At 42.4% G+C, this 13694-nt stretch overlaps 1 protein-coding gene across 3 annotated transcripts; it reads right to left on the bottom strand.

Moving 5' to 3' along the window:
• Positions 1-1473: 1473 nt before the first annotated feature.
• On the bottom strand, positions 1474-12044 carry xpc (xeroderma pigmentosum, complementation group C). 3 transcript variants are annotated; one of them, XM_010895815.5, is made up of 15 exons: positions 11750-12044; positions 10937-11212; positions 10614-10722; positions 10296-10380; positions 9774-9931; positions 9248-9368; positions 7303-7386; positions 6551-6640; positions 5636-6433; positions 5387-5547; positions 4671-4752; positions 4448-4579; positions 4166-4335; positions 3969-4062; positions 1474-1890 (listed from the first exon to the last, which is right to left on the bottom strand). In XM_010895815.5, the coding sequence occupies exons 1-15, from the start codon at positions 11856-11858 to the stop codon at positions 1564-1566; spliced, it is 2796 nt and encodes a 931-aa protein (XP_010894117.2). In that variant the 5' UTR covers positions 11859-12044; the 3' UTR covers positions 1474-1563. The 3 variants fall into 3 exon arrangements, with proteins under 3 accessions (XP_010894117.2, XP_019906906.1, XP_010894118.2); XM_020051347.2 differs by having other exon boundaries at positions 7303-7383; XM_010895816.4 differs by lacking the exon at positions 7303-7386 and having other exon boundaries at positions 1475-1890.
• Between the last annotated feature and the right edge of the window lie 1650 nt (positions 12045-13694).

Genomic DNA, 13694 nt, shown 5'->3' with positions numbered 1-13694 from the left:
ATGCCTATCTTCTGTAGTGTTCTTCACTTGGCTGGATGTTGTGAAAGGGTTTTTCTTTACTATGGAAAGGATTCTACGATCATCCACCACTGTTGTTTTCTGTGGACGTTCAGGCCTTTTTGTGTTGCAGAGCTCACAAGTGTGTTCTTTTTTTTCTCAGAATGTACCAAATTGTTGATTTGCCCACTCCTAATGTTCCTGCTATCTCTCTGGTGGATTTATTTTTTGCAGCCTAATGATGGCCTATTTCACCTGCATTGAGAGCTCTTGACTGCATGTCGTGGATTCACAGCAACAGCTTCCAAATGCCACACCTGGAATCAACTCCAGATCTTTTACCTGCTTAACTGATGAAGAAATAACAAAGGAATAACACATGCCCACAGCTTTTGAGTCAATTGTCCAATTACTTTTGTTCCCTTGAAAAAGAGGGAGCTACATATTGAAGAGCTATTATTGCTAAACCCTTCAATTTGGATGTGAACACCCTCAAATTAAAGCTAAGACTGCACTTTAAGCCCATATTCATTAACTGTGACCTGAATATATTTTGGAAAACAGCCAAAATAACAAAACAAGTGTCAGTGTCCAATTATTTCCAGACCTAACTATATGTACGTTTTAAAAATGTGATCTCATGTCACATTTCCGTTATTGCATTTACACCACATTTAATCTCCTCACATTTTATACTCTGTAATTCAAGATTAGGCCCTGCTTCAGAGGAGCAGCTTCAAGCGGACCCGGTCAGTCAGTATCAATATTTGTAAAATTAATTACTACCCACAAACCAGGACAGTGCTGGCCAATTGCACCGCTCACTGCTGGACCCCTGGGGAGAATGGCAAGCAGGGTTTGAACCCTGGTCACGCAATGCTGACTGTAAGGCAGTGACTTTACCATGGTGCCATTAAGGAGCATTTTCTTTGCTCATCCTGTAGAATCCAGAAACGCACTGGTCTCATACATTTATTTTCAAAGGCTTCCACATTGAAATATTACGTTTTCTTAACCTTGTGTTGTGGAATGCAGGTTTTACTTCCTGCTTTTCCATTATGGGTACATACACAATGGTTATAAGAAAACACATAATGCATTTTTTATTTTCACATGAATGGGGGACAGCTTTTCTATCCAGTTAAAATAACTTGTAACATTCCACCAAACTTGCAATATAACAATACTGTTCAATTATATTTATTATATCATAATCTATTCCTAGAAAAATATTTTTCTTTATCAAAAACATTGTCTACTAATATACATTTCAGACAGACAACTGCCACATCAAGGCTCCCCCACACACAACCTTCTCTCTAGAGACAGGTGTGTGTGAAAACCCCCCAAACATGACACATAAGCGCTTTTACCACCTGCAGCAAAGTTTCAATGCACCAGGAAGTTTTGTATGTTTTCTCCCTGGGGATTGCAACGACCTACATTTACCACACCACAGCCAAAACACAGAACAAGGCGTTACCAAAAAAGTTTTGTTTTGACCTACTTTTTATTTTTTCTGTCAACATGAAAAACACAACCGTACAAAACCATGAAAACCTAATCTCATTTTTCAAAGGGAAAAAGGTGCTTCTGCTGGCCTCTTTTCTCTTGTTTGGATTTTTTGGGGGGGGCTCCTGTGCCACTGTCCTGCACCTCCTGTCTGTTCTGGGGCCAGGCCTGTGCCAGTGTGGCAGCAGCTGTGTTTGGCCCACCTTCCCCCTCCTCCTCAGAGGACAGGCCATCCTCTCCTTCCCGATTCTGTCTCTTCAGTTCCTCCAGGCCTCCTCCGGCTGTTGGGCCTTTCTTCCCATAGCGTCTATGGAGTCTCTCCCTGATCAGCAGGCCCTTCACTAGCAGAGTCCAGTTAGATAGAGCTCTCTTTTCCCGCTTCTGGAAAACATAGAAAAGACACACACATAAAGGACACATGACATATGAGGAAAATAGAAGCAGCACTAACACAAACCCCAGCAGTGACCTAACAAACACCAGCAGTGACCTAACAAACACCAGCAGTGACCTAACAAACCCCAGCAGTGACCTAACAAACCCCAGCAGTGACCTAACAAACCCCAGCAGTAACCTAACAAACCCCAGCAGTAACCTAACAAACCCCAGCAGTAACCTAACAAACACCAACAGACACTTTGCTACAATGTGAAGTAGTGAGTGTACAGCTTGTATAAATTTGCTGTCCCCTCAAAATAACTCACACAGCCATTAATGTCTAATCCACTGGCAACAAAAGTGAGTACACCCCTAAGTAAAAATTTCCAAATTGGGCCCAAAGTTCTAATATTTTGTGTGGCCACCATCATTTTCCAGCACTGCCTTAACCCTCTTGGGCATGGAGTTCACCAGAGCTTCACATGTTGCCACTGGAATTCTCTTCCACTCTTCCATTACGACAGAGCTGGTGGACATTAGAGACCTTGCGCTCCTCCACCTTCCGTTTGAGGATGCCCCACAGATGCTCAAGGGTTTAGGTCTGGAGACATGCTTGGCCAGTCCATCACCTTTACCCTCAGCTTCTTTAGCAAAGCAGTGGTTGTCTTGGAGTTGTATTTGAGGTCGTTATCATGTTGGAATACTGCCCTGCGGCCCAGTCTCTGAAGGGAGGGGATCATGCTCTGCTTCAGTATGTCACAGTACATGTTGGCATACATGGTTCCCTCAATGAACTGTAGCTCCCCAGTGCCGGCAGCACTCATGCAGCCCCAGACCATGACACACCCACCACCATGCTTGACTGTAGGCAAGACACACTTGTCTTTGTACTCCTCGCTTGGTTGCCGCCACACACGCCTGACACCATCTGAACTAAATAAGTTTATCCTGGTCTCATCAGACCACAAGACATGGTTCCAGTAATCCATGTCCTTCGCCTGCTTGTCTTCAGCAAACTGTTTGTGGGCTTTCTTGTGTTTGTGGGCTTTCTTGTGCAAACAACCTCTGGATATGATGCTGAGCATGTGCACTCAACTTCTCTGGCCGACAATGGCGAGGCCTGTTCTGAGTGGAACCCGTCCTGTTGAACCACTGTATGGTCTTGGCCACCGTGCTGCAGCTCAGTTTCAGGGTCTTTATGTGGAGCAACAATTAATTTGTTCAGATCCTCAGAGAGTTCTTTGCCATGAGGTGCCATGTTGGACTTACAGTGACCAGTATAAGGGAGTGTGAGAGCGATGACACCAAATTTAACACACCTGCTCCCCATTCATACCGGAGACCTTGTAACACTAATGAGTCACATGACACCGGGGAGGGAAAATGGCTAATTGGGCCCTATTTGGATATTTTCACTTGGGTGTACTCACTTTTGTTGCCAGCGGTATAGACATTAATGGCTGTGTGTTGAGTTATTTTGAGGGGACAGCAAACTTACACTGTTATACAAGTTGTACACTCATTACTTTACATTGTAGAAAAGTGTCATTTCTTCAGTGTTGTCATATGAAAAGATATAATCAAATATTTGCAAAAATGTGAGGGGTGTACTCACTTTTGTGAAATACTGTAACAAACACCAGGAGTAACATAACAAACATACAGTGGGGCAAAAACAACAGCCCCATGCTTTGGGGCTGTTGAAAGTCTGTGTTGCCCAGCGACAGCCCCAAAACATCACTAACTTTTGTTATTGACCAAATACTTATATTCCACCATAATTTACCAATAAATTCATAATAAAATCCTACAATGTGATTTTCTGGATTTTTTCTCCTCATTTTGTCTCTCATAGTTGAAGTGTACCTATGATGAAAATTACAGGCCTCTCTCATCTTTTTAAGTGGGAGAACTTGCACAATTGGTGGCTGACTAAATACTTTTTTGCCCCACTGTAAGAAACCTCTAAAATCAGATTACATAAATATGTATTTATTTAATTCATACAACTGTACAATTGCAACAGTAATTTAAAAGATTTCTGAGCAAAACGGCAATACTAAGTTTTTTCACCAACTCACCTCTTTCTCCTTTTGTTTTTGGATCTCTTGATCTTCCACCCAAGCTGCTCTAAGGATCTCCTCGTGCTCCTCGCACACAATGTAGCCATCAGTTCTAGAGAAAAAACACACAAACATACTAGATAACATATGGCAGACACGTGACAGAGAAAATATTACACAAGCGCACACCTGCTTGCTTGCAAAATGGAACGTACACAGCATGAGAGTAGCCGCTGTGGAAGTCAAAGCCAGTGACGGCGAGGGCACAGTCCATGCCCAGCTTCTTAGCCACTCTGTGCAGGTTTGGCAGACGCAGGTGGACACAGCCCAAGGGCAGCATGCAGGGCTTGAACAGGTACACATTGCCAAAGTCATTACGAGGCACCTGGAGAAAACACAAACATACGCTTAACTCAATGGTTATCAGATGGCAACGGACCTGAAGACTTGCAATCGTGCATTCAAGCACATACGGTTTCACAAGAAATAATTTTTACCCGTCCATCTACAGCTACTGGTGGTTGGTATTCCTCTGTCTGCCATTCACCAAACAGAGGCAGGTCATCTTTTTCTTTCTGCTCTGATGCGATCCTGGCCTTCCGAGAGCGATTGGAAAACCCTCTGACCATCTGAGAGAGGAAGACAGTAACAGAGGTTGAGAGAGTGTTTGGGAGAGAGAGTTTTGTTAAGTTCTGTCCTTATGGATCCAACACGGGTCACCTTGTAGGGCTCCTCTCCTAGACGGACAGTTCGGGCCTCTTTCAGCCAGGCGTCTCTGGAGTGTAGCGTGTGAATACAGTCCCTGCAGAAAATCCAGATACAATTATTTACTAATATATACAATCTTTTCATTTTTGCTTTGGATATCATACAATCTCTACAGCACAGTAAAAAACAAATTGCACAGGCTGCCGAATGGCAAAATTATATAAGCCACTGCCTCACGGTAAAGATACACTGTCAACTTTACATGTAAGTGATGTAGCAGACGTTTTTTATCCAACGCAATGTGCAGTAGTGAGTACACAATGGATCATTTTCATGCAGGCAGCCTTGGGAATCAAACCCACAACCCTGGTGATACTGGTCAGGTGCTCTAAGCACTAGGCTATCTGCTGTCTCTCCCACTTGGCTTTCCATGGGAAATGACAACACAGTTCACCTCTCTGTGCGATCAACCATTGGGTTTAGACTAAAGATCTGGTAGTAAAAATATGAAATAATACAGAAATATTCAGAAGGGCAAACACTATTTTATGGCAATGTAAACATACGCAGCATTCCACAAGAATGTATTTACGTTACCACCACCCACCAAAAAAACAGAACAACACAGTCTGGGAAACAAAGTAGTATACCTTTACTACTTTTTTGCATTTAAAATCAGTCATGTAAAACCTCAAAGGTTTCAAATACCTTTCACATGTGCTACTCACCTGGAATAGACTGGCTCTCCCCTGCAGTACCCCAGGGTGGCCGCCGTGGGGGGGTAGAGAGCTTCATACTTCAGTAGATGTCTCTTAAGGGCGTACAGGGGGTGGTTTTTGAACTCTGCTATAGATGTGGGCAATGGCTTATCCAGCAACCTAGCCTGAAGCTGGAGACCAGAGAAAAGAGTGTATGGCTGAGATGCTGTACAACCCCCCACCAAAAAAAGTGAATGTCTGTCGATGTGAGTTTCTCACCTCTTTGTCCTCCTGGATGTCCCTCTCGGATTCAGGACTGAGGAAGGGCCCTAGCGTCTCCTCCCACCACTCCTCGTCCACCCTTCTCTTTCTGGTGGCGGTCATCCAGGTGGGGTCGTACTTGCTGCCCAGGTCCTTCAGGTGACCATCCCCGTCCACAGCTACCACATAGGTCATGGGGTGGGTGGCTTGTCTGGCGCACAGCTGGGGCTGCCCAACCCCCTGCATCACATCCACGCACACCCAGCACCCGGTCTTTTCCAAGTACACCTCCAACCACTCGTCTGCCCCCTTCTCCCCCTTCCTCCTACCCCCCTTTACTTCCTCTGCCTCCCCCTCCTCACCCCCCTCCCAATCCTCATCCCCCTCCTCTTCGCTCTTGACTTTCTTCTTGCCGCCCCCGCGCCGTGGATCTGACATCTTGGCCTGGCTCTTGCCTCCTTTCCCTTTCTCGCATCTGATGGGTTTGGCTGCTCCCTCAGAGTCCTCGCTGTTCTCCTCAGTGGTCGGTTGGAACTCGTCCCCGTCACTGGGCCCCTCCCCTTCACTGCTCTCCTCTTTGTAGCTTACCTTCGAAGCGACGCTGCGGCGCTTGGAGTTCTTAGGTTTCTGTCCCGACGAAACACCTAATTCTGGATCCGCCTCCTTAATTTTTGACTTCTTCGCCCCTCTTTGGCCTGTCCCCGCAGCTGGTCTTTTGGTCCCTGGAGAGACTTTGTGCTCTGAGCGGTTCTCTTTGGCAGGTTTCTTCTGTGAGGGACTCTTCCCAGGTAGGCTGCCTGAGGTCTTTGCCTTGCTCTAAATTTGAGAAAGTTAGATTAGTCGAACAAACAACCGTCCAGTGAACTTAAACAACTGTGCAGACACAAACCAAGAGAGCTTGCTAAAATGAAAAACTCTCAGTAGCGGCTGTACCTTGGCTGATGGGGCCTTGAGTGACAGGGGCTGAAGAGAGAGGACCAGTCGACAGAAGAGCTGTAATGACCTCAACACCAACAGAAACAGCTGGAAGGAACAGGCAGGAGTTGATTTGACACAAGTCCATACGTTAGAGGTCAACATTATGTCACTCAGATAAGACCATGGAAACACTTGTTTCAAAACAGAATTCAGCTGAGTAACATCAGAGATAGGCACCAATCATAAACACCACAATAAAATGACTAAAAAATTATGTAACAAATCTGGATGGGCAGGTTTGTTACATCACCACCTCCGGGAAGGCCAGCCCAGAGACAACACCGCCTCCGGGAAGGCCAGCCCAGAAACAACACCGCCTCCGGGAAGGCCAGCCCAGAGACAACACCGCCTCCGGGAAGGCCAGCCCAGAGACAACACCGCCTCCGGGAAGGCCAGCCCAGAGACAACACCGCCTCCGGGAAGGCCAGCCCAGAGACAACACCGCCTCCGGGAAGGCCAGCCCAGAGACAACACCGCCTCCGGGAAGGCCAGCCCAGAGACAACACCGCCTCCGGGAAGGCCAGCCTAGAAACAACACCGCCTCCGGGAAGGCCAGCCCAGAGACAACACCGCCTCGGGGAAGGCCAGCCCAGAGACAACACCGCCTCGGGGAAGGCCAGCCCAGAGACAACACCGCCTCGGGGAAGGCCAGCCCAGAGACAACACCGCCTCCGCATGAAAGGGGTTTGCTTTAGAATTTCTCTTACTTTCACCCATCTCACTACTTGTTTTGTCCATAAAATGCCCACCAGGGCCCTAAATCCTTGTCCGGTGTCCAATCTCTGTCCCTCCTCGCAACACAAAATAAAGGACATTTTGTTAAGTATTGTATTCAATGAGAGGTATAATATTCAAAGTAGATGTATTTCATAATAGTAACATACAAATAAATGCTTGGTTTTTACTTGTTTGAATTATCTTCTTACAAAATACATAGTAGTTGAAGACAGCGAAAAGCAAAGTGCAGTATACTCAACAGTAGTTCAAATATGTGTAAGATGTTTTCTCTGAGTACCACCAACGTAAAGCAACTTCTCTGCAGAAAGAATATCATACCATAGGAACTCAAGCTGTTGAACCTTTTACTCTGAACAATATGGAAAACTGACTGAAATAGTTCAGATAGATAATAGTTCAGATCATAATCCCAGTAAAACACAAAACATGAAAAAAAAACTCACAAAAGGTTTTATGTAGGCTTTCACTGCCTCAGCATTCTCATAACTGTGTAAATATCTTGAGGACAAGGAATACTTTTATCAATATCTTTGCTTATATTTAGCCAGCATTTTGTTATAGTGAATAGATGAAAATATGTTGACAAACATGACCTTCTCCTGACAACATTTACACAAGAATCAAGGAGCCAGACTCTGAGGGGCGGCCAGTCATCTGGCAATAACAGGTGATTACACCATGTAACAAATGTTTTGTTGTTCCTAGGTAGTAAGTGTTATTTCCTAATTGCTTATGCCTCAAAAGTATAGAAAATGGCAATTACTCCCCACCCTATTACATTAACCTATTTATTTTATGACTGGGATGTCATAGGAGACTTCAAAATGGTGGCATTCCTGATGGGTCTCTAAGGTGGTCTTACCACTATCTTTGCCTTTGGGACAGCAGGGAAAACAATGCGTACTACCACAGGCAGGACTGGTGGACTGAGTTCTCTGTGGGGAGGAACAACGTCAAGTGGGAGCTACTGGTGGTGCTGATGCCAGGTGCTGATGCCAACAATGCACATCAAATTGAGCCTTATAAAAAACTGTCAGAGCTCTAGACAAGGAGTCAGCAGTCTTCAAGTACCTTCAAGACTTCTTCCTTCACCTGTCTGAGGCAAAGTTCAAAGCCCAGATAAAGATGATCCTGGAGTGCAAGAGTTCAAGAAGCTAACTAGCAATGAGAAAGTGGCTAGGAACAGCTTTGTCACAGTGGTTTGGGGCTTCCTGGGCAATCACAAGGCTGAAAACTATGTGGAGCTGGTTGAGACTCTGGTTAGGAACTATGGCACAATGGGCTGTAGGATGTCCCTCCAAGTCCATATCCTGGATGCTCATCTTGATTAATTCAAGAAGAACATGGGAGCGTACTTGGGCACCAGGACATACTGGATAAATTTGGGGGCTGCTTTGTGAAAACGGTTTACAATATAATCGTAAATCTAAAAAAACTACTCAATTTTTTTTGTAACTTTAATATAAATACATGTTAATTAGGATTCATATATGCTGTTCTTTTCAGACTTTATGTAAACAAAAATACACAAATTCACTCGTTTTCTCATTGAAAACAGGTCAATTTCAAAATATCACTGTCCAGGTCACAAAAGCAGTTTGTTGGAAATATTTAATAATTTTCTATACTTTTTAGGCATAAGCAATTATTAAATTACACTTAGTACCCAGGAACAAAAATTGTGTTACACAGTGTTATAATAGTACAAACATGATCTTCTGGGCCCCATCAATATTTTTGAAGCAGATATAAACATTTCCTATGGAAGAAATTAATGGTATAAAAACGCAAAAGCACAGCATTTACGTAATGACGCTAACTTTTAGGTGGATTGTGACTCTTTCAGTCAATACAGTTCTCTCACACAAACATTTTGGCAAGGTGCTTTCAGCGTGCAGGACACAAGGCACTCACGTGTGTCATTTCTTGGTGGTCTCTAGCGGTAAGGCTGCCCAGTCTACTCTCAAGTAAGGCCTGTGGGTCCAGCTTCTCCTCACAGGAAAGATTTGGGTTTAGAGTGAATGTTGTCTCAAACCTAGACAGATTTAACCATGAAAAATGACAAAAACAACCTAGGATTAGCAACACTGCTAAGGATGTTTAGAAAAAGACAGGTATTAGGAAGGTAAAGGTTTTTACTATGACCTGCTATGGCTTACTGAGTTACCCGGGTGTCGCACCTAGGGATGTTAAGATGAATGCCCTAACTGGAAACTGCTCTGGATAAGAACCTCTCATAAATGAATAAAACAAATGTATACCACAAGGAATAAACAAAGTAGGATTTCACACAATTAAAGCAGGGTAGTGGGGGAGACTGACTTTTTACCTTCCAGTTGTATCTGAAATGTTGAACTGCTGGCCAGTAGAACTATGGGAGCACAGCTTCTCCTAAGTTTCATTTTGACTAATTTAATCCCAGGCTGAAGGCCCATCTCACCACTTAAGCAGGCCAGAGAGGTAATTGGCGTCGATGCGTTCCTTGGCCACCATATTGAAGTGGGTGGGCAACAGAGACAAGGTGATAGCTAGCAGGTCTGGTGTACTGCACAACTGGTTCCGGAACATGCCATTGGCTAGAAGACACATGAGGTGGACCTATGGCAGAGATAGTAATGTAATAGTAATGTTAGAAATGCGTATGGTAAAAATACAGTGTGGTTGAGGCTTCTGGCAGAGTACCAGTCAAAGCCAGTAGTGCAGTGGTCTAAGCTGCAGCCACTGTACTGAACATGTTTGAATCTGACCTACCCCTCTTTGACCAAAAAATATTTTTTACAATCTTCCACCACATTCCTGTCCAAACAAGCATACCATAGCTAAATATATTTTATCCAGAAAACATTGTTGGAATAAGAAGTTAGGGTGAAAAATGGAGGACAGCTATTCTGTAATTCCCTAAAAGTCTGTTAGCTAGACCATGTGGAGATCCTTAAGCTGCAAATAGTGTGTGTGCGCTAACCTTGTGTGTGTCCTCAACCACATCTTTGTTAAAGCGGTTCATCATGCGTCGCAGGTAGGTCTCAAACTCAGTCTTCCTCTTCTCCCTGGAGTCAGTTTGTCATGGTTAGATTGATTGGCGGGTAATATACACATCTCCAATTCTCCAACGGCCTTTGGCTGAATTATGGACAAGTTGCCATTCCAAAGGAGTACACACAAAGAGACTGCTGCCCCCGCGACCCGGCCCCGGATAAGCGGAAGAAGATGGTATGGTATGGTACACACAAAGAGAACAGGCCGCCAATGCTGACATGGTATGGCTTCCACTATTGCTCACCTTCTCTGCCTTTTGAGAAGGATGTCTGGGGTCTCAATTTCTATCTCCACAGGCTGTGAGGGAAGGGCTGGCTCTAATGGCTCTACTGACCCCAACGGCTCAGCCAGCTCTGAGGACAGACCGCAGTCTCACATGATCATGAACACAGAGCAAGAACAAGAGCCATCATCCCTGAGATGCCTTATTGCGAATATAGAAATGTAAAGTTCGTAAATATCTATCAAATCCTGCTAACACTGATTGCTTAACTTTAGATCATGAAACGCGAACAAAACACTACATGATGGAAATAAACACTGTACACTAGAAAACTCCTTTCTCACCTTCCACTTCCTCCCAGTCATCATCCTCCTCACTGTCATCATCCTCCTCACTGTCATCATCCTCCTCACTGTCATCATCATCCTCTTTGTTTTTAGGAAACATCACAGTGTCATTTCTGGTACTGATGAAAGCGGGGATGACATCAGCAGGTACCCCCTTCACTGGAGTATTGTCCTGGAAGTATTTGCTGGATTTGGTTCTTTCCGCTATAGGTTTATAGGGACGGGATTTGGTCTTGGCTTTTCTCTGAATCTTCTCCGTTTCTTCTCCATTCTCTGACGAGGTAGAAATGGGTCAAATGATGAGAGTAAAACACTTTCCATTATCTAATGATTGTTTTTATGGCCCAGATAATAGAATATATTCTAGCTACTGTGTTGAGAAATCACCTTGAAAATTCTGTTTAAATTCCGATAAAAGTGTATTGAGGAAAGAGGACACCTCCTGAATATGGATACTGTTATTAACATTGGGGGTAAAATTACCATTAGAGAGTTTATTTCTGCACTCAGATGAGTATTAAATATGTTTTATATGCAGCCAAGTTTACAGAGAGATGGATCTTCAATGGTAAACATGCACACAATGTACCTGCAAACACTTTTGGAAAATTCAAACGCATTAATCCAATTTTTGAATCAGAAACTGTAAATAACATTTACAAACCTCACTTTACAAACAATTTAAAAAACCTTTGGTGGTTCATATCGCAAACGTAACATAACTAACATAAATAGCAAGATACAGCATATTTTAATGTGTTTTCACTTATTTCTGGTTTGATAACTGTAATTGTCTTGGTCTTTTTTTACCTTGGTCTTTTTTGGCTCTTGCTGATCCTCGGGTTTTACCCTTCACCTGCTTCAATTTCTTTGTATCGGTCTTCACTGCCGTGTCTGCTGACTTTTTTGACTTGGCCATGTTCGGTCGCAACGATTTAAAATATTATATTTTAAAGTATTAAAGACTCAGACTGAGTTTACCGTGCACACGTGGTGTAATTCGGACCAGAAATCGTAGTTATGCAATACACCTTTTAAAACCTTCCATAACACACAGAAGTGAGGTGATTGTTTTTGCAGCCTCCAGGCACGTCACATCCGTATGAACTTCCGCTGTGTCCAGCGCAGATGTTTAAACCGGGTTTACAGCGGTATAAGCTCTCGATTGAACGCTTGCTACGTTGTAGAAGGTTTATACTGACATCCATTTCTTTCCCGGTCAATTCAAATGGGTGTATAAGTAAGTCAATATAGCCTAAACTGCCATTTGAAGGAGATATATCTAATGTGGTCCCTAGTCGATAAGTATGGAGGACCAAACCTGCCAAAATTATAAATAAATAAATACATTTATCAATAAATATTTTTATAGATAAATATATAATAATAAATATATTAACCAATACATTTATTATACAAATAAATACAGAAATAATTCATTTCTGTATTTATTTATTTACATATTCCTTTCCATTATCTTATATTTCTGTATGTATTTATTTGTGTATTTATTTATTTACATATTATTTATTTTTATATGTATTTATTTCTGTATCCTTTTATTTCTGTATACATTTTTTCCCGTATTCTTTTATTTCTGCATTTATTTATTTATGTATTTCCTTGTCCTTAAGCTAATGACGGGGCAGAACTTTAACAATCATAGGGCAAACAGATAACTACCTAGTTTAAAAGTTCTCACCCAACCGTTGCACTGAGATTTATAACTGGATGTCTGATCATGTATAGAAAAAATTAACGTTACTCTATAAACTGACACGGTCACATTTATGATTTAAAAAGGTATTCTCGAGATAAATGCAGATTGCATCTTATACTAGACTGATGCATAGATATGATTTAGAATTTAGAATTAAATTATTAAATTACAACAATCCCAGATGGTAATGAGCAAATGTATGCCAGTTAGCCTATTAAAAAACCGAGAGGAGTTTTTGGAAAATGGCGAGGTCCCTTTCTTCAAGTTAATAGGCAACAAAAATGTCTCGTCTTTGCGGGTCTCTCACAAGGGTTCTGATGGGGATAACAAGTTGATTTCAATCCTAGTGCATAGGTCCAAACCGAGAGGAGTTTTGGGAAAATAGGATCACTTAAATTATGAGTCTGGTCCTATACACTGTCACTGAAATTAACTAATTTCAATGCAAGGACTCCTTTGGCAGACTCACTGACGTGCTGTTCTCGTAGCCTATTCACTTTGTGTTTTTTCAAAAACTCTTCTTGGTTGTCACTTATGCACAAACGATGCATGTGCTTAAACTAGGAATAGTGATGGGAAAATGGAGACACCCCAAGGATCTAAAACAGCACTCACGGTCTTCACAGTCTGATTCTATCTCTTGCTCTGGGCTTGATTGCTACAACTGACTGTTAAAGTCCCACCCCCTGATTAGCCTAAGGACAAGGAAATACATAAATAAATAAATAAATACAGAAAGAAAGAAAGAAAGAAAAGAATACCGAAATAAAGAAAGAAAGAAAATAATACAGAAATACATGTATACAGAAATATAAGATTATGGAAATGAATATACAAATTAATAAAAGCAGTAATGAGCGATCAAGAAATTAAATAAATAGAACAATAATATTCATAAATTCATGTATTATTATATTTTTATATATACATATATTTATTGATACATTTATTTATTTTTTTAAAATGTTGGCAGGTTTGGTCCAGTGTTATTATACATAACTGGGTAGAAAATGAAAGATGGCTGCCAAGGCATTA

The sequence above is a fragment of the Esox lucius genome, chromosome 12 (genome assembly GCF_011004845.1).
Source record: "Esox lucius isolate fEsoLuc1 chromosome 12, fEsoLuc1.pri, whole genome shotgun sequence".
Taxonomy (NCBI): Eukaryota; Metazoa; Chordata; class Actinopteri; order Esociformes; family Esocidae; genus Esox; species Esox lucius.
This window is presented reverse-complemented; position numbering and strand designations above follow the sequence as displayed.